Below are 21,755 nucleotides of genomic sequence, written 5' to 3'. Positions count from 1 at the left end.
AATATAATTTTCATCTTTACTTCCAAATTGGCAGTATTGTAAATGGCAGAAAATGGAAGTATTAAGTTGCAACAGGTAACACCCTTTGCAAGTTTAAGCAAGCACTAAGCAACTGTGTTATACAATTTATGATTTCCTGTTTGCTTAGTAACTCTTCGTGCTTATATTTAATAGTAATCAAAATCATAGGCACTGCATGTTTTGAAATGTCTTTTCTTTATTTGTACACATCTTTCAGTTGCACTAAACTTTTGCCAAAAATACTGAACGTCTTTTTGTCAATCCTTCTTAAACATGGTGGAAGAACTCCAGATTTATTTTCTACATAGCTCTTTGTTTTGCTCTAGTCCTGTAATTCATACCGTTTTCCCCTGAATTTTCAAATAATTAGCCTACAGTGCAGGTTTGGCTGCCTTTAAGATACGTAGTTGTGAGAAGATCAATAGGTGACGAGCAGTCCTTATACAGGAGCCAGAATGTAATGTATTCTAGTGTACCAGATGGATTTGGGAAGATAATATAGGTGAAACGGAAGAGATGCTACATACAAGAACAAACCTCCACTGGGAGATGAAAAGGGTAGGAGCCCTTAGGTACAAGTAGGAAAACATTTCAGACAAAGCTTCCTCTTCCCTCCATTTCTGATGTCAGCACAAAAGTTCAAGAGAACCTTTGAAGGAGTCAGCAAATTAAAATACACAAGTCTGTGGGCTCATAGGCACAAAGGGATCTTTATGCTGTGTTATCATCTTGTTGCCATTCCTGTAAATGTTCATGTGATAAAGAACCTGTTTTCTCTCTTTCCTGTAAACAGAATTTGATCGCTTCCTCTGTGTTCATCATGCTACAAACTTGCAAGTGCCATTCATCTCTTTACTTTTCTCCTCAGCCCTGCATGGTCTAGCTGATGAGCATTTATACTCCAATTTAAATGAATTTATCTCAAAGTAGTATTTAATTTTTAAAGATTGCGGGTTCTATTTCAGAGCTAAAGGAGCACTTCTGTGCTTGAAAACCTACTTATCACAGCTATGTCACTTGGTTTAATGAAGGTGTTACTGTATCCTCTATACCTGAGAGAGAGATATACCTTCCAGGAGATAATCTGTCTTGCCATAGGATCAGCATCTCAGCAGCACTAAAAGGGAGGGATTGCTCTTTTCGGCTGATGTTAGAAAGCACCTACGTGTTGAGAGAGGCCAGCATTTTGAAAGCTAAAATTAAGTAAGGTGAATCCTGAGCTAACCAAGGACAAAGCATTTTTTCAGCAACTCATGAGTCACTGATTTTTCTTCGCTGTTGTGCCAGACTGTGTTTTGGGTTGCCTTCTAGATATTACATATGCAAGCTTTTAGTGAGGATATTGTGAGTGCAATAGTACTTGTAGTTTGTAGATGACACTCCTGGCCACGTCTCTGCTTTCAGCAGTGTGGATGGCGCTGTGGAGCAAGGTCTCCATTGCCTTTCTGGCAGCAACCTGGGATGAGGCTGTCGCTCAGCCTAGCTAAGGTAGCTGCTTAGCAAGAGTTTACAAAACTATGGCATTAAGCAAAATCGCTTCCTCTGGAGCAGAGTGGCTGTTGCTGTGCTGCAGGGGCATACTGCTGTTCTTGTGGCGCTTGGCAAGCAGAGATGCAGCATTTTCTTTTAAACAGAGGCTTTGCCTTGCTCTCCTGGCAGTTTGCATGGCTTTCTGAATGTAGTGAAAACTGGGTGTTTTACCAGTGAGCCCTGGTAGAAGAAACCCTCCAACTACATGGGTTGACTTGGATGGGAGAGTGGTACTGTAGATACCATTGATTTGGCACATTGATGCCAACGCAGGCATGTGTTGAAAGTGAGATACATTAACTACTTCTGTATTGGGGCTTCTTAGATGGGAGGAAAAGTAATAAATGCTGTTGAGATGCTTAGGAGGTATCTGATGTGTTTTACCATTCGCTTAGTATCAGGAACTGATACTCTTCATAGAGGTCAGTCAAGCTCCAAGTATCATGTACTATAGTTGTAGCCTAGTATTTGTGCAGGGAAAAAATTAATAAATATCCACTTAAGAGATTGGTTAAGGAAACCTCATCTTCATAGCTTTTGATGCCAAGTGGCATACAGGTATAAACACACCTGGGCTATTTGAACTTTCTGCCTAATTTATTGTACATACCAATGTCTCTTTGATAAATTAGTATGAGATGATTTAGGAGTGTGTCTTGAAATATGCCTTGAGTAATTAGTGCATAACTATTTAGAATAATTGATTATATCTGAGGCAAACCAAGAGATGTGAGTAGTGATAAATATGAATCACTGTGTGAGTGCTTCCATGGACAAATAATATGAAGCTCACGCTCTCAGCACACACGTGCTGATGTAACTTCATTTCTGTTTGAAGTTACCCCACTTCTTATGTTTGCAGAGGCTCTGGCATTTGTACCTCAACTAAAACTGTAGCTTAATAGAATCTAGTTGCTCAACACAGAAAAATCATCCTATAGTGAAGTCAGATGGTGAGAGTTAGCCTCCACTGTGAGTTCAAAAATTCGGTATCATTTCACTGCATTATGATGTGAATTTCTTTGTTAGTGTTGAAATTCTGTGAGAAGTGGGTTCTGGCATAGTATAGTGTAGACTCATTATGTGTAGTTTATTGGGTAAAATCAAAGCTGGTTGGTTATAAGTAGGTTATCTTGCAGAACCAGGAAGATGATTTGATCCCTGCCTAAATATAATGAAATGCAGTCAATATTGTGGCTGATTCTAATGCCAGCACTCAAAAGAAAAAAAAGGGGGAGCAAGTGTAGAAGACAAAGATATTTTTAAAAAGCCGTAACTTAATTATCAGAAAGTTTGGAAAGCCTAGCAGTACAAGACTGAAAGATTTAAGGAGCTTTTTTATGTGTTTTTTTTCTTTTTTTTTTTTTTTTTTTTTTTTTTTTTTTTTTTTTTTTTTTTTTTTGTTAAAAAGTTAACACTGATGCGGAAGTGCTTAATCCAGACTTGCAATGTGGAGACCAGATTAGAAAAGCCACATGATAAAAGGTTTCTTAAAATGTGGTAGGCTATGCCTAGCAGGACTGGCTGGTAGCAGGTGCACTTCCGTAACCTCCGACTAGAAATGAAGTGCTGCAAGGGTAATTAAATGTTGGAGAGATATATGTCGTATTTGGTAGCTTTTCTAATGTTTGAACTTCTATATCTTAAAGTTCAGTGTCTTTGCAGAAAGACGTATTCTGACTGAGCCAAAAGCTAGAGATTTAATGCAGGAATCTGAGACTCTGAGAATCTGTCAGCATGAGAGCTGACTGAGTAGTCATAATAATTGCTTTTAACTTAAATACATTAATCTGGTCAGATTTTGTGATGGTTTTAATGTTTAACTTCTAAGGAAGTTCTTATTGCTGATGTCTGTGATTCCTAGCAGGGAACAGTCTGTGCTTTCATTAGTATAAAGACCTTTTGTTACAAACTTAACTTTTATGGGATATATGTTTGCTTAAACACAGCAGAGCTTTGATAATACTAATTTTTAATGTTGCCTGTAGCTATCTTTATGGCACAGAGAACTCTGAAAGTTAGTTTCATCCAAAACAATGACATTCTGATATCTCTGTTTTTCTAGAAAAGAACTTGGTCTAGATAAAATAATAGAATTGTGAAACATCTCAAATTTTCTGGTGGGAGACAGCTTTTAAAATACCTCGTAGTTCTGGTCTGCCTAGAACTGGTCTGCTTTAGGTAGTTCACTCATATTCATACTGACGTAATAGTAGATTGAATGGAATACATGGTTTTATAGTTGTAGAAGGTTTTGGAATAGGTTTAGAGTAGGTTTAGAGTTTTAATAGCATCACAGTTTGAATGATGATATTAGTTGTATTTTTTTTTCCTGTCTATCTGATCTGTTCTTAGCATTAAGACCATAATAAATATTTACTTTTGTTCTGGAAGAAGCACTTTGACATTCCCCCCGTCTCTTTTTCTCTCTCTCGTTCTCTCTCTCAGGTGGGTTGCTTATGAGCATCCTGAGTTTACAGGAGAGCAATACATACTGGATAAAGGGCTATATCCCAGCATTGAGGCGTGGGGCGGCAAGAATTGTAAAATATCTTCAGTTCAACCCATTGTTCTGGTAACGAGTTTGTTTTACACTTGTTTTGCACATTTTGCTGAAGTATTTGTGGCTGTTTTTTTAAATCAAATTAATTTTAGTGCACTTGTCAGTCAATAAGCTTTTTTATGCTTCTTTGTTATTTCAGCACTTTTTAACATAATTCTTTTTATTCCCCAAACTTTTGTAGGATATAGTTGGAAGCGAAAGGGGTAAAGTCAAGGTAAGGCACTTCTCTATATGTATGAAACGTACTGTGTGGTATCTGTTTAACACGTGTAAATAAAGAAATGGGATCAGCTTTTTGTCCACTGAAACACCCAGGAATTTGCACAGATGGTTGACCAATCAGATAAAGCATGAGAACCGTAAGTGAAGGAAGGCTGCTTTCTGAATCTTGTAGGTAAGGCACATTAAGGTCCAGGAGAGGTTGGATTTAATATACAGCTGTTTTCAGAACCTGCTGTATGCCCAGGCAGTGATTTGGCTTGGTGAGTGAGTTGCTTGGGGTTGCCAGTGATGGCTCTGTGGAGCTGGAGCCCACGCTCACCTGTGCAGGACTTCAGCTACGAGGCTCAAGCATCTGGATTCGACCCAAGAGGCAAGGGTCCTGCAAGTTAGGTGGTGGTGTACATGCTGCGATTGTGACTTAAACCTTTTTAAATCTAGCTTTTTGGTTAACTGCTGCTGGTGACTGCACTCGGAAAGAATCTAGTTCTCTCATAAATACTTTTTTCTGAGTTGTCATGCTTAAAAGTTAATGACACCTTTGCCACTAAGAGAAGAAAATAGCAGAGAGAACTTGTCTGTTCAATAAGTTAGTGTATTTTTATGTTAGACTGTGTCCTATGTACAAGTACAAATATATAATTTTGACAGTAAGATTGATGTGGGGGCTTTTTTCATCCTCTCATAATTCTGAGCCTTTTCATTTTTGCCTCTCTATGAGGTTATTTTTATTTTTGTTTCAGTGCAAATGATGACTATGTCAAGGAATTAAGAACCTAGGAGAAAAGTCTTGGCTGTCTTGATTTGCATTCTTACTAGCATGCCTCACTTCAATCTCTTTTATAGAAACATGTATAAACTATGGGGAGTAAAAATCTTAAGGCTGCTTATTTTCTGCTCTATGCATGAAAAACTATTTTTACATCTATATATTATGTTGCCTATTAAGAGCTTATCCTAAGGAAACAAAGAAGTAAATGGCTTGTAGTCAATAAACTGCATCCCTCATCAGCATGTTCTCTTTGGAGAATGCTGTACATGCCTGCACTTGTACCTCTATTAAGAGTGAATAAAGCTGGTACGCATGTGATAATGTGAATGACTTCTGTGTGATCAGAGTTAATTATCCTCTAACTAAATTAGCAGGTTTGCTGTTTAGAATGTTTTCTTTTTAAAACAAGGACAAAAGACACTTACTGACTTATCCTCTCGTATCCTCAGAATAAAGAAAGAATTGACATGGCTCTGCCTATAGTTGAAACAGAGCACATAGAGCCCTTTCACCCTGGGAATATATACCACACCTATTGGCGTGCTGTCTGAGTTCTTTGCCAAGATTATGTTTTGAGAAATAAGTGGTTTTCATTTAGTGGAAAGAGTACATGTTTTGGAGATTAAATGGATTAAGCACAGTTTATGGCCTTTTTATTAATGATATGCCAATTCTGGCCATTCTATGGGGATTTAAAAATCTTTTCTGACAGTACCAGGAGTTATTCTTGTTTGTCTGTGATTTTTAACTATTTTACGTGTTATTAAATGATTTATAGTCAGCAAGGTATCAATATCAAAAATTATTTCTATCTTGAAAAGGCATTACAACGTTGAGATATTTAAAAATTATATGCAGCTGAGGGAGTCTCAATTTTTAAGTAGATTTTAATTTAGTAACAGAAGTAATGATAAAGTCATGTTGCTGAAGATTGAGGAATGAATTGTTTTTAAATGCTTTGTTTATAACTTTTTGAAGGTCCAGTTATTTTCGGAGCCTGAATTCAAGGGTAACTGCCAAATATTTGAAAAAAACACAAAATGTATCAATTCATTTGCTGCGAAGTCTTCAAAAATTTTAGATGGCAGGTGAGTGATTTTGCAGTATTCATACAGCATAAATAAGTCCAGTAAAAGATTTTTTTAAAAAGCAGCTATCTCTTTAACATTTGAAATGGTTTCACAGCAGGGAGCTTAAAGAGAAAAGATAAATTATAATACTTTGCAGTTTACACATCATTTTAGCTTGTCAGGACAAAAAGAAATTATAGATAATATTTCTATCAATAGCTAAAGACTAAGAAATGCTAGTATTGTTGTCATTGCACAGAATTCTTAAGAAACAACTTGTTCTTCTTCCCGCAGCTGCATAGTGTATGACCAGGAAGAATTCTCTGGTAACCAGTATGTGTTAGAGGAAGGAATCTATCCTGATCTCACAGCAATGGGATGCTTGCCCCAAGCAGTTCTAAAGTCTTTACGGATTATAAATATTGTAAGTAAAGCAGATAAGTACGCTCATGTCTCTGATCTCCCCATTTTTGCAACAGTAAAATGATAGGGAGGCATGAACAATAAAGCAGCACTTTTTTTTCTGTTCAGTAGCAGTTAAATGTTCTATCTTCAGATATTTTTGGCCTCCGCTGTTTTTGCAAAGAGAGGACTTCACAGAAGCAGCTGCTTGTCATCACTGTTTATAATGACAAAAGGACTTCTGTAAAAGCAGTCAAGTCTCAGATAGACTTGTTATTTCCCCACAGAGATCACTAGAGTAGATTGAGAATTGTCAGTAGGACCATTGTACTACTGTCTTTGCTTTTCATGCATGCTAAAAAAGCAGACTACAGCTGTGCAACTTTGCTGAAATATATGTAATTATAAAATACCATTGCTATCATCAGGGAAATGTAATTTGTGTTCATCACAGAATGATGCACCCTTCTAGATAAAGTAAAGCAACACCTAGTACCTTTTGGCAAAATTTGGCTGTTACTATGTGTGACAGATACAAACTCAACATTTACATATGTTGTAACTCATCAATGGTCAAGAACAAGTTTGCTCAAGCCTATAACCAGTCATAATAGATCAGTTGTGGAATCTGCAATACCTTAAAGATCAAAATAGCTATTAGCAAAATGTAGTCAAGTATTTAGAAACCTATTGCAGTTAAAATGAAGGGACGATAAATATTTTAAAAATGGAAGAGTAAACTGTTGACTGTCTTTGAATTTAGCATTTTTATTGTGCTCCACTGTAATTTTGGTAGCTTGTCAGTGATGTAGCAGTTGACTAAGGAGGAATAAAATGTGCCATTCTCTTTAATGTCTGTGAAGCATTTTGATGTATGATGTAAACAAACAAACACCTGCAGCAAATATGTCTTTGGAACTGCTTTGCTGTCTGGGAGACAGATGGATGATCGCATACGTGAATTAAAGAAGGCTTTTTGTACATTTTAAATCTCAAGGGTTTAAAATGCTTGTTTCATTCTGGAAGGATAAACTTATTGGAAAATTTCTTCTTCATGATAGGGGATGTCATGCTAAAACAGCCAAATGGCAATTTTTTGCCTTTTGAAGTTCTTAAAGTTTATGAGACTCGTCCTAGCAGTGTGATTTATCTCTGTTAGATAGTAGGGGAAAATTGTGCCTATCTACAAATCATAGAGTGCTACTTTCTTCTTCAGAAGCTTTCTGCTTGAAGGAAAGAGGAAAGTGAATTGCTCTGCTCAGCTGTTAGCAAACCTGAATCCAGAGAAAAGAATTCAGATCATATTATACAATTTGTTTTTCATAATTTTATGAAAGCCTGAGTTTATTATTCCGGATATCAGGTGAAACTGGTAAATTTTTTTTTTTTTTGGCAACACCAGTCTCAACACCTATCCTCACCCCCACAATTTGCTGTTCCCACAACTTTCCCCATGTTTTTCCACAATGTTTGTACACACAAAGCACCTTTTCCATTTTAATAAGTCAAGCTACTGTACTTACCTACACACCCACATACACACCCCTGGACACTTCATACATTTGAAAGTTAAAAGGAGTTTTGTTCCTAAGCTCAAGATTCTTTCTTACTTATTATCACTAAAGGTTCATATTTATTTGTATCGCCATATCTTTACTGGATTGTGCTTGTTCTGCATGTTCCAAATAATTGTGTTGCAGACAGAAAATAATATTTTACTACTTAGATTTGCTACATGTTCTTTTCCTTGAACACATTATAAAGATAACCCTGTACGTGGGTTATACTTGAACAATCATGCTGAAAATAATGTTTTTAACAAGTAACTCTGTGAAATAGCTAAACGTAGCTATACATGGGAACCAGCTTTGTGCAGTGCAATACTTGGGAAGAATGCAAGTTAGAAAACTTTTAGTTGACCTTGTACTACATGCTGTGGGGAATGTTTTGTGTAAGTGTTGCTGCTTAATCTGAAAACACCCAGAGTAGAAGGTGTGGTTCAGAACTGGAGGATTTTCTTTTCTGTTTCTCTGTTTTGTTTCTAAATAGATTATTTCTGAAATATTGCATGTGGCTCAAGGGTTACAGAGTTGGTCAGAAAGTATCACAGAATACAGGTGCAGATCTGTAAAAGGGCTTGAGGGTTCAGAGATACCAGAACATAATCATAGTGTAACTGTTCATGTTGGGCTCTTAACCCATGATGAGCAAGACAGTATGACTTGGTGTTAACCTTCCATTGTGGGCATTAGTCTACTCTCGTTTTTGGGTAAGGTGAAAGGACTAGCCCTGTGTTTTCCACAGCCTAACAGTGTGCAGGTAAATGGGAAGCATAGCTCAGTTGTGATGTGGTAACCTGGACTGTGTTGAGATAATGGTGATGCTAATGTAATGTTCATCTGGGCCCTTGAACATCTAGAGGAAGATTAAAGAGTGATTTAAGCACTGTCTAAAATTGGTAAACATCTACATTTTTTTAAAAAAATAAATGCACATGGAAGCATGTGTATCTGCTGCTGTGTGTATCATGAACCAACTCTGCCTTGGTGTGGCCTGATTTATGCGTGAGGCCAGTTATGAGTCTGTCTAGACTTCTCTTCATGTCCAGAGTTCCTAATCCAGCTGGTGCCTTTGGAGTACACCTAGCATATGCCAGCAGGAAGCAGCTCTTCTGGCCATAGCATCTGCTTTAGTCATGATGGGAAGACCTGTGAGAAGGGGAGTGGCAGAGTCATTTCTATCTATGAGCATAAATTATGACACCAGGGAACTCAGACTTTATCTTATCCTGCGGGATTTAAAATTGTTACCTCCCAACTTCCAAATGAGGAGTTGTTGTTCCTGATCCACTACAGGTATCTTGCCACATGGAAAAGAAGCCCATGTTCATTATCCAGAAAGCATTTAAAGTGGATTCAGTGATGAGCAAGTTTCATAGGGGCAGAACCCCTTTGAAAGCACAAGTGTTTTGACAGAGAGACGGAAGAATCCTCTCCCCAGAGCAATCTGGAGGATTGTGGTGCTACAGTTTCGCTTGAGTCATGAATTTGACCTCAAAAATACAGATCTTGAGGCTTTTGTCTAGTGTGAGATTGTTACTATCATAACCCATTGGAAGAGCTAAAAATGAAAGCAGTAAATAATAAGACAAGTCTGTCATCATTTGAGGCTATAGAAATCAGTATTACATTACTGTGTAACTGAAAATAAGAATTCCTTCAGTGAAGTTGGGGTATAATGCAATGGAAGGGGGATATGACATTAATTAAAATGTGTTTATAATTAAGTGATTATAGGATCAACCATAAAGACGTTTGTTTGCACTTTACGATAAGGTTTTATGTTGCGTGCAAAAAGACCCATTCTGTTTTAGATAAGATTTTATAATATAACTTTTTAACTTGCCTTTCTTACGAATAACTTGTGGCAAAGGAAAAACTTTATTCTGGGTCTTTGATCTTAAACAATCAAGCAGAAAACTGTGTGAAATAAAAGGACTGTGCAGGGTAACGATGTTCATAGTCACATCTAGAGTTTTAATGTCCTATAAGTGTGCTTACTTTCCTTTTACAGGAGCTGTCCGAGCCATGCATAGCTCTTTTTGAAAAGGTGTGTTTCCAAGGAAAGAAAATTGAATTCAATACAGAAATCTTAAATCTCCAGTTCCTGGGATACAACCCTCGAATAGCTTCAGTCCAAGTCCTTGGTGGCACGTAAGTTGAAAAGAATTTTTTGATTCTTTTGGGTTACATAGTTATTCATCAGAAAAATCACAGATAACAGAAAACAGGAAGCATAAAACTGTAGTATTGTAATGTGTGCAGTGCATTAACACACTTGCACAGAACCTTCCCAGAGCCTGTTTCTGCAGCATGTCATCACTGACTAAGAAGTTGCTGTGCTTTTCTAAGAAGTTGAAATTAATATATATAAAACTGATAAAGGGGACTGACTGCTTCCTTCATCTCATAGCATCATCAAAGCCAGCTTGCACAGCATCTTTAAAACCAACTTTCATACTCTTGTATTAGGTTTCAGTCATAACAAATCATGCAGTGTATGATCCATGTCCCATGTCATGAGTTCAAAACCTTTTAATAAGCCTTTATAGTTATTATTTTAGCTGGATATTATGAACACAATGGTACAACCAAGTCATCTGACCCTTTCTAGCATTAGTACTAGTACTCCCTTTTCAGTAATCGGGTCAAACTCTTGATACAGATTTGGTTATCAGTTAATTCTTAAGCTATTTGAAGTAGCTATATCTCTAATTTTACTCATGTAAAGATGATGTGAAGAATAGTTTATGGTGAAGTTTAAAAATTATCTGGAAGCATTTTGAAAAAAAATGTGTTAGCCTCGTCCAGTGTTTCAGCAGATCTGTTAAATTTCTTTTATTGTGTTTTTCTTGGTGTTAACCTCTACCTCCAAGTTACTTCCCTCAAGTATATGTTCAGATTTTTAAACTTTAGAGTCAGATTTTTTTTAAATGATAGATTCATGTAATTATTCTACATTTAAGTGGGTTTTTTTTTTCCTGACAAGGTAAATTTTCAATATGCTTTTGTTTGTGTGTGTGTGTGCGCGCGTGTGCGTGCACATGCTGTCCTCACTTACTACTGCCCTCAAGTGGATAGCTAATACTAGATCCCAAGCTCATACCATATTCTCTGTTTGGAAAAACTGGTGAAGGGGTTTCCTTAGTTCATTGTATTGAAGTTTGAAACATAAAAGTCATGAGAAAAGCTGTGCAAAAGATACATGCTGTGTATTCTTGAGTCTCTTGATTTTGATATCTTTCAACATAACTGCAGTACAGTTGATTCTCACTTTCCATAAGGAGAAAAACATGAAGTCAAAGATCAGGTTATTTCTTTGCCAAGGACATGGTTGCCATTCAGGTAATGGAGCTGTTAATTGTGTGCATTTTCTAACTGATGAATCTAAATGTCTTTTCTGGTTGGTCACTGGCTGTATGTAGAATATGATATGGAAATTCTGTTTTCATTGTTGCAGTGCCAGCTGCAGTAGTTCTCAAACCATAGACTTCACAATTTGTTACCTCTACTGTTTTCCCTTTTTGAAAGGATTTTGGTCTTCTCTCCTCTCTTAGTATAAGAATCATTTATAGTTCTCTTAATCTCCTATTTGGGAATAAATGGGGATAGGCCATGAAGGAGCTCCAAAATGAAGGTGAGTGTGCTTCTTCTGGATATAACATACAAGTCTACTGAAGAATGTGTCAGAAGAAAGAAGATGACAGCTAAATGTGGATATGCAATGTTCATGTACTGAAAACCTATGGTTACCGGATAGTCCCAGCAAATCAGTGTGCCATAATTTCTGTAAGTGTGAGTAAGCTAGACAACTCTGTGTCACAGCCAGTTTCGAAGTCCAGTTGTATTTCACTCCCTATGGTATTAGTAAAGATGCAGTAGTCAAGTTCTGACAGGTTGCTCTCAATATGTGATTGTTAGGATGCTTGGACACACACTAGGGAATGCCAAACAGGAAATTTTCTATCTTTTCTATCTCTATCCTATTTCTCTTTGTTTTTCCCCCCTGTTTTCAAGTATTTGGAAAGAGGAGAGGTATTCTGAGATTAAACTCTGTATCAAAAGATCCTAGAGCATTTCACCCTGTTACGGTTCCAGTATTTGCTTGTCACAAGCACTTTGTTTCCCTAGTGCTTCTTTCCCATGTAGGTTGGGCTCATCTTAGTTAAGGTCTACAGAACTATTGGCTTTGCATGCACAGCAATGTAACACATACAGCATATAAAGCATGTACATATATGTTCCTTGAGGATTCCCTGTGCATCCTGAAACCAAGTGATATTTAAAAGTTAGATACCCGTTTACAATAAGAAAATACTTTATTTCATTCAGCTTGTAATTTTTAAATAACAAGATGTCAAAATGTGAACTCCAGGGTACACATCTTACAGTGGCTCTAAATCAGGAGATGATTTTATTACTTTGAAGAGCTGTTAAAAGAATCCCAGTCCTACGAGACATTGACTTTGCTCAGTTAAATGCTACTTTTTTATGCAACAGATTTCTGTTAAACCTATTTATTGATTCAGAGCAAGGATTTGACAGCAAAAGTGCTCTTTATTTTTCCCCCCCCAGATGGATAATTTATGAACATAGTAATTACAGGGGGCGTCAGATGTTGTTATCACCGAACAAAATTCCAGATTGGTATAAACTGAGTGGCTACTGTCAGATAGGTTCTCTGCGACCTTTACTTCAGGTGAGTAGGCTCTGCTATGAGGTTGGCAGATCCTAATTTGTATTTAGTAAAGGTGGGTGAGGGGATATTATACAGTTGAAAACAGTGTATGATCTTGTATATACAGGCTTCAGAAATGGCTGTTTTATAAAGAAACTGCTCTACAGTTCTGTTTTCAATAAAAACTGATTGACTGTGCTACATGCCATGTAATTCTGCTTAAACTGTCCATTGAGTACACTTCAAACTGAAGTACAGACGATGCCATGTAAGGACTGGCTAAATTACTTAATGGCTATAACTATTGTATGGATAATATTTTAAGGTGTTTTCTAATTAGCTACCAAACTAGTCACTGGCATGCTGTCTGTAGTATCTTATATTATGTTTGGAACAGCAAGAAAACTGGCCAACAAAATTAGATACTTCAGTTAGTAGTGCTTTTGTGTATTTCTCTTTTTTCAAAAAAAAAAAAACAAACTTCTCTGTTTATTACATAGCAAATAATTTGCAGATCTAATGTAAAAATTATTCTCATGATGTTTTCCATTTTGTTCTCTAAATGGGGACTATCTGATTCAGTTCACGTTCTGCAGCCATTTTTGAGCTCTAATGCTTGAGGGTCTTTTGAGCCATATTGAGGAAACAACTTTTTGTAATTCATAGATTTCTTGTACCTGTAAGAAATACATTTGTTTGCTGTCATAGTTTGCTTTGTATAGCCTCAAGCAGAGTTAAAAATAATACGTTTTTGACTTTGCTGACTGAGATCCTGTCTAAACAGAAATGTTAATGAGCCACAGCATGAATGTGCAGTTGAAATACTTTGTGTTAATGAAATAAGCAATACTGCACAAATACACATTTAATGAAGGCTAGGAGCCTTTATATGGGGAGTTAGCACATAGCAGTTAGTGATGCTATAAATTCAAAGTTCATAGCTTTTTTGGTTGGTTGGTTGAGTTTTTTCATATTGTGCACTGATTTCTGCACATAGATAGGCCTAGAACTCTCCATGCAGAACGGAGGATTCTTAAAGCTTGGCTCTTCTAGGTGTTAATGGACTTCAGAATTAAATTCCCAAACAGAAAATTTAAGCCATTTGAAAGAAAGAGGCAGACACCAAGTTCAGTACTGAGCAGTGATTGCCCTGAAGTAACCAGAGCAGAATGTGTTTTGCACTAAAGAGACTGTGGTTAAAGAATACTGTTGTTTCTGTAGAAACGTGTGTACTTTCGGCTTCGAAACAAGGAAACTGGAAAATTCATGTCAGCTGATGGAAATCTAGACAATTTAAATCTTCTCAGAATACAAGTTGCAGAAGATACTGATTCAGATGATCAAATCTGGGTTTATCAGGATGGATTCATAAGATGCCGGGTGAGGCTCAGACTCAGTGTGAATTTTCTCTTTGCCCTCCAATTGTAGGACTGTCTGAATTTAATTTCTACTGTATCATCTTACTTTATTTTCTTGACTTACTCCATTTCAGCTAAAATATGATCTCTTGTAGATTTTTTTTTTGAACTCTGTTTTTGGGGTGGTATAAACTACTTGTATCATGTCCCTTTTTGATATCCTTAAAATTTTCAGAGATTTTAGTTCTGATTTACTCTTTCCTAAAGAATAAATATGGTAAGTACCAGAAGATCATAATCTTGCTTTTCATGTGCTCCCTCCACTTGCATGCCCCCTTTCTCAGCAGTGAAAATATCACTAAAGTATCAAAGCAGGGGAAACCTTTTAAAATGCAGCCCTTCCTAATAATCTTTCGAGCTCTGCATACCTATATTTGGGGCAGTAGATGATTGTGTGGTGTAGGTTATAGCCTCACTTGCAGTCAGGTAAGCTGAAAGATGAAGTTCTAAAACACTTTGTGCTGGTTATGCCTATATTGGTCAAATTCATCCCTTTTCCACACTTGCTTGCATGTTTCTAAAGGAGGTTCTGCTTTTCTCACAGTCTGTAAAACTAATCATGTGCGAAGTGTCATTGAGGTGTGCACAGGTATGCACACTTCATAATGCTTAAGCATATACATTAGTCTTAGGTAGGGATATGGGCCAAAGAAAATGAATTTAGTAAGTTACTTTAATACAGTTAAACAGCTTGAGTGCAAAGAATCATGTGAACTCTTTATATAGGATTGTGTAACTTCAAAGGAGTCACTGGTAACCATGTCATCTGTCCTGAAGGGAAGAATCTCTCTGTTAATAAGCTAAGGCATTGTTTAGACATGTTTATAGGACAGATGCGGTAGTAAAGGGGATTTATGCAGACAGTAAAATTATGCCAACTAAGCAAACAGCTTTAATATCACATATAAAAGACTTTTCCCATGACAGTGCCTCTCAAACTTTTCACTGGAAGTATTATATCAGGATGATGAGGATTATATGGCTTTGGGTAAATGCTCTTGGTTTTTTACCTTCCATGTATTTCGTAATACAATTTTTCCATGCAAACAAAAAAATACACAGTTTGTGCTGCATAGCAGCCAAGTAGCTTAGTACTGAGTGCAGGACAGCAATGCTGGTCACAAATGACTGAGGTTTTCAGGAAAGACCTTTTCTAGGTAGCTGGGATGACCAGCGAGTAGAATATGAAAGTCATTCCTTCCACTTGTCAGAAGCAGGTACAAATGGCAGATACGAATAGCAAATACGAGTTTGGGTAATCTCTCTCTTGATGAGTTTCTCAGAGATGGGGAAAGTAGTGACCTAGTTGACCTAATGTGTGAGCTTTCAAGTCCCAGTAGAGGAAAAAAATAGGTACAGATGAGAATTTCAGAACTGCAGAATTAAATTAGCTTATTTCATGGCTTATATTTCAGTTCTAGGTTATGATAGTAAGAAGTACTACTTTTTCAAAACTGTATTTAATAATTTAGGGCCATTCAACAGTGGGAGATTGGTATTTAAACAGCCATTGAAGTCAGTTCATTAGCTACAGGAAGATTATGGTGATCTTTAATACTGAAAAATCACTGTTAATACAAAATAATTATTTGTAATTTGCTAGTAATACAGCTTTAATACTACAGAATCACAGAATCAGTAAAGTTGGAAGGGACCTCTGGAGATTATTTAGTCCAACCTCCCTGCTCAAGCAGGGTCACTTAGAACACGTTAGACAGGGTTGCGTCCAGGTGGGCCTTGAAGATCTCCAGAGAAGGAGACTCCACAACCTCTCTGGGCAGCCTGTTCCAGTGCTCCGTCACTCTCACAGGGAAGAAATTTCCCCTCACGTTCAGGCAGAACTTTATGTGGTTCAGTTTTGTCTTTTCAAATAAGTCTGATTTTGAATCCTCTTTTTTTAACCATACAGACATTTGCAGAATTTTGAAATCAAGTAATACAAATGACTAGGAAAAGCATATAGAACAAAGAAGAAAATGTCGTTATGATGCACTGTGGAATTTATACATTCTACAGTGTGCAGCTATGTCCTTTATCTCAAAAGGGTTATTGCAGAACTAGAAAAAATTAAAGGACAAAAAAAGAATGACTTGAGGAGGTGACAAGCCTCCATGCAAGGAGTGACTATATAGCTAGCTCTCTTTAGCTTGCAAGGGGCAGTTTGAGGGATGATAAGATTGCAGGCTATAAACATATTTAGTGTGGACTAGATTGCCCCCTTAAATGGGGGAAGATTGAGAAGGAAGGAGCGCATCAATTAAAGCTAGTAGTTGTATATTAAATAAATGGTATTTCTCTGTATGATGTGTAGTTAAGATGTAGAACTACCTTCCAGAGTATGGTGTACGTGCGAAAAAGGGGCCACTGGTCTTAGTGAGTGAGTGAGTGACTAACAATTTCACATATAGGATAGTATCCATCAAGCTGTTAAAGATAGCCACTGTGCATGGAAAAGTCTCTGGGTTGGAAATTGCTCTAGGCTGGGAGAGTATAGCAGGAACATACTGCTCACAACAACAGAGCAAACATAATCTTCCTTAGCATCTGTTACTGGTCACTGCTAGAGGTAGGTGCTAACTGCACCTTTTGATCTGATATAGCATGGTTATTTTAATGTTCTTATGTAGTGGAGAGTGTCAGTAGAAACAGGAACAGAAGAAAAATAAATCGAGTTTAGCGGGAGAAATACATTCCGTAAGGGAAAAGAAGTAGTTCCTAGGTCTACTTCTCACCAACTTAAATTTCTCCAGATAAAAACAAGGAGATATTGGAAATAAGGCCTTTTGAATAACTGTTGTTGCCTTTCTGATGATATAGATGGCAGAGGATTGCTGTTTGACAATTGTTGGAAATCTTATAACTCCTGGCTCTAAACTGGGTCTATCATTTGAGCGGAATGAAGACAAACAGTATTGGCATATTAGTCCTGATGGCAAGATCTACAGCAAGATGAAACCAAAACTGGTTTTAGATGTCAAAGGTAAGCAAATGTGTTATCTCGTTACACTGTGTCTTAATTACATGGTATATACAGTGGGATAGGCACTAAACATGCCTGTAAAATAAGCATGGTGTTATAGTTACTTTAATCTAGACTCATTTAATCTAGACTATTATCTAGCCTGACTTTTTGAAATATTTGGACCTTAGGACTGCATTTCATTTTTTTTCCTACATAGAGCTTAGTAACTCAAAGTATTTGCTTATCTTGTATTCACAGTGTCCACTCAGTGTAAATACCCTTACTTGTCAATTTTACTTGGCGCGAGGTGATGTGAATATGATTATTTTAAAATGCTGAAGCAAGAAAAACATAGCTTCTCATTAGCTTTAATGTGTATAGAGCAAATTTTCTTACATAGTAGTTTTAGATGCAATAACCAATGGATATTAGGAAAGCAAAGGCAAGCTTTCCTTTCACATCAGGTACACTGATGTGATCAGACACAAAGAGCTTTTTTGTCTGTATTCTGAACACGAGATTCTGTCATAGCAGCAGATCTGTGCAGATCTGTGTGCACCTGATGCACATCTTAGAGCAGCATTTTGCTTCATGTGATGCTGTTCTTGAACTGTCTTTGCTTTCATAATTTCAGGGCACCAATAAAGCATCAAATGGATTGGTCAGCAGAATTAGCATGATTACATGTTTTTACATAACTTTTCTATTGAGGGAGAGGAGTAACCATTTCCCATAACTGTTACATTTTTAGTTGTTTTAAAATTAATTTTGAATTGATGCTGTGACATTAATCACAGCAATTACTAAAATACTAAAAATACAAAATTCTCAGAGTCCACAGTCAACTTCTTGTAATTACAAAGGACAGGACCAGCAGAATTGTGAGGAAAGGGTTATATATATGTCTGTCTGAGATATAACACTTGTATATATACTCATAAATCCTCTTTACAGCCATATAAATTGTGTAGTAATTAATTGTGAACTTATCAAAAAGACTGCATGCGGTTCAAAGGCGAATCTTTATGCACAGCAACTCTGCACATACATTTTTCTAAAATCAGTTCTGAGTTGCAAAGAAGAGGCAGAAATATTATGCTGGCTTGTCTTCAGTTAATCATGTTAAAAGCACAGTATGTCTTCTGCATTTATATTTGAAAAACTTCACAATCGACAGGTCTAGTGAGGAAAATATAGATTAACTTACAAATATATATTGAAATGATTATGCATTTTTTGTTTAAAACAAATCTGAAAAGATTAGATCTGAAAGAATACATACATCTATCTTTTATTTGAGAAAGTCGAATAGGAACATTATTTGTTCCAGAAAATGCTGTCAATGCATTCTTCACTACAAACTCAGCCTTCGAGTTCTTCAGCAAGTGAATGTATTTAAACTATGTGCTGACAATGCCATCTTGTGGATATACTGCCTAGTACGGTGGCTTGTCCCTTGTACCACTCTATTAGTCTCTTGTAAAAACAGGAAAAAAAATCTTTTCAGTGGAACATGCTTACATTCTATCAGGTACTGCTTATAAAATATTTTTGCCATAGCAGTGATAACTCAGCTATGTATCTAATGTTATTTCCTGTAGCTGCTGGTAAAAGGTTTTTTCTTCTGGAAATACTTAATTAGTTTTCTTTCTTGTTCTTTCTGTGGAGAGTTTTGCAAATATTTTTGATATGTATCTACTGCTTTTTAAAAATTGCCTGGTGATGGGAAGGAGAGAAACCATGGTAATGTTAACCTTCTTAAAGACCTTTCAGACTTGGGACTGGGGCACCAGAAAGCCTGCCCCAAATTTCTGAAGCAGAGATCAGTGGGATGATGCCTGAACTGATGTTTCCTTAGTAGAAAAGCAAAGGAGCTGCTAGCAAATGAGCATAGGGCTTTAAGTACCCAGTATATTTATTTTCCTGGATCTACTGCAGTCTGTATTTGTTATGCTGATAGCTTGATACATAGCTTTCAGCTACCAGGCCTGCTGTTGCTCATTTGGGGAGGGTTGCAGAAGTGTCCCGGGGTGGTGGACAAATGGTTGGCTCTGGCAGCTACTTGCAGTGGGAATACTACCTGCTGTCTCAGACCCGGTGTACAAGGTGAAAGATGGCTCATGTCGTGTTTCTGCCACAGGTGCTAGATCTGAGACTAAAGCAGCAGGTTTGGCTCACAGTTCTGGTTGAACATTTCATTGCTCATGGACACATTAAGTCAGAACTCTAGTGGTATTCTTTGAGAAAATATTTGGCATTATGTGTCTATTTGGCATGTGTAACATGAGTAATTATCCACTTCTTTGGATGGGCTTAAACTTTTGCGCTGGGGTACGTTCAGCTGCCAGTTAAAGCTACTGAACATTGGCTGATACTCTGTATGGCAAATAACGATGCACCTGGGGGATACAGGATTGTGGTGGTTTGGACTAAATGAGTATCAGACCTCATCCCTTTCCTTGTTTTAATGTTTCTTCGGTGCTGTCACAGAAGTGTTGTTTGTTAACAGTAGGACTTACTTCATAGTGTAAGTGACTTAGCTGTTGAGAAAGTGAGGAGCTAAATTTGACTTTGGGAGATGATAGTCTTAACAGGAGCTAGATGTGGCTGTTACAGGATTTCCTCCCCTTCCCTTCCAGGCTAAGAAGGATGAGGTGCTGAATTACTGGAGAATTACTGGTGGAAGGGAGCAGAGAAGGCCCTCTGCTCCAGAACAAACTCTAAAAGCAGGCAGTGATGAAAATGAGTTTCTTTTCTGTGCCTTGGGGAGAGGAGGAACTGTCTACACCAGCACTTAGAACTGGCCTGAAACCTAGAGTCCATTTGAAAGATTATGTATGCTCTTTGAATTTTTCTTTCCAGGGGGCATGCAGTATGATCGCGACCATGTTGTTGTCAACACAGTCAACGAAGAGAGGCTAACGCAGTGTTGGGAACCACTAGTTGTATAAATCCAAACAAGACAGTGTTTGCATTGGCCGCTATTCTGAATACCAGAATTGGCACTGCCATCTTTGAAGGATGCAAGATCAACAATGAGACTCTTGTCTTGTCTTTGCAATGTTAAGAAGAACAAGCAACAGAGAGATTACGTGTCTCTCCAGCTAAGATTATCTTCCCTATAAAAACTTGAGTATCTTACTTTTTTTTTTTTTTTTTTAATCTTCACAAACCTCTGTGATGAATGGCAGTGTCCCTCAGGCTATAGTGAAAGAACTAAAGGTGGTGGAGACCACATGGAGTTATAATCATGTCAGTGAGCACTTAATCCAGAAGAGTTAATAACCATAATTTTAATTATTTCTAATATATTTTAATTGAGAGAAGGGCTAAAAAAATAGTTCAAGCTTATTTTATAAAGGACAGTGTAATGTGTACAAGGGGTATAGCTACATGGATCTATGGGCTGCAGTATAGAGGAAAAGTCGCTACTGAAAATTAATATATTTGTTTCACTGGAACAAAGTTGTATTTACTGAATATTTAAAGACTACTAGCACACAGCATATCCAGAGAATATTTACTATGTGGCTTCAAATACAGTTAGTATGCTATGGTAGTAATCCTAATTAAAAAAAATAATTAAAAAAAGATTTTTCTCATGTAGAGAGAGAATGTAAATAAGTTTGTCAAGAAAAATAGAGGGCCATCAGAACATGACAAACTTGTCCCTTTTCTAGGCTAATTTTTTGAGTTACAAATACTTCATTTGTTTGGTGAGACAAATTTTTACCCTTTAAAACAATTTGAGTAAGTACAGTCTTCCTAAGCTTAAAAATCATTTACTATACAGAAAACAAGAATTCTTAAGGAAACTATCACTGTAAATGACTGAAAAAGCACAGCGATTACTAGGCTTTTCAGATGCTGCATTTTGGTCTCTGCTGGCTTATTCATGCTCTAGACTGCCGTGGAGCGTGCCATACTCCCAAGTGTTTCAGGTGTCACTGGAGAGCAAGGTTTGTGGTGGGCTGCTGTCTCCCAGTTGCTGCTGGGAGGAAAATGTCAGACTGCTGTAGTTAGTGGCATAGCTGGCTTGGATAGCCACTCACGACAGCAGTGTCTCTTTGAAGTGGTACTAGTTTAGGAAGGAGCTTGTGACAAGTCAGACCTATCAAATGACTGTAGAAGGTTCTTCTGTTGCCCTGTGTTGAAACGGTATTTGTTAGTTTTCTTTAATAATGTTGGCAGAAAAGCAAAATATGAACAATCTTTATACTATGCTGCTGTGTTTTGTTCTGGCTTAGACCAGTGTTACTACAAGTTGCTCCTAGGAGCATCCTTTGTCTTGCATAGTGATCTGTTTAAAAGTAACATTTGCATTACTATAGTGTTGCCTCAAAGGATACTGGTGCTTTTATTGTTACCACCTGAGAGGAAGTGCCTTACTAATACTCTTCCTTTTGTACAGAAGTACTCAAGTTTTGTTGCTCTGAGATGTATTGCTTTTAGTTGCTTTTAGTTCTTTATGGAAAATGTGTTGTTACTGGTTCCAAACAGTGGTACTTTCACATATTGATGTGCTCTTGCTAACTGTAATATGGCATTTCACAAATAAATT

General features: G+C 37.1%; 1 protein-coding gene across 1 annotated transcript in view; it reads left to right on the top strand.

The window, feature by feature from the left end:
• The window catches only part of CRYBG1 (crystallin beta-gamma domain containing 1), a 40,509-nt gene extending 20,339 nt beyond the window's left edge, over positions 1–20,170 (top strand). Inside the window, exons 13-21 of the mRNA XM_062570994.1 lie at positions 4,000–4,126; positions 4,296–4,328; positions 6,084–6,193; positions 6,470–6,599; positions 10,151–10,290; positions 12,712–12,835; positions 14,036–14,194; positions 17,050–17,212; positions 20,057–20,170. Coding sequence (XP_062426978.1) covers positions 4,000–4,126; positions 4,296–4,328; positions 6,084–6,193; positions 6,470–6,599; positions 10,151–10,290; positions 12,712–12,835; positions 14,036–14,194; positions 17,050–17,212; positions 20,057–20,145 — 1,075 coding nt within the window. The 3' untranslated portion in view covers positions 20,146–20,170. The remainder of the gene's footprint in view (positions 1–3,999; positions 4,127–4,295; positions 4,329–6,083; positions 6,194–6,469; positions 6,600–10,150; positions 10,291–12,711; positions 12,836–14,035; positions 14,195–17,049; positions 17,213–20,056) is intronic.
• The last annotated feature ends 1,585 nt before the right edge of the window (positions 20,171–21,755 follow it).

Source organism: Rhea pennata, chromosome 3 (genome assembly GCF_028389875.1).
Source record: "Rhea pennata isolate bPtePen1 chromosome 3, bPtePen1.pri, whole genome shotgun sequence".
Classification (NCBI taxonomy): Eukaryota; Metazoa; Chordata; class Aves; order Rheiformes; family Rheidae; genus Rhea; species Rhea pennata.
Note: the sequence above shows the minus strand (reverse complement) of the source record. Positions and strands in the feature narration are given on the sequence as shown.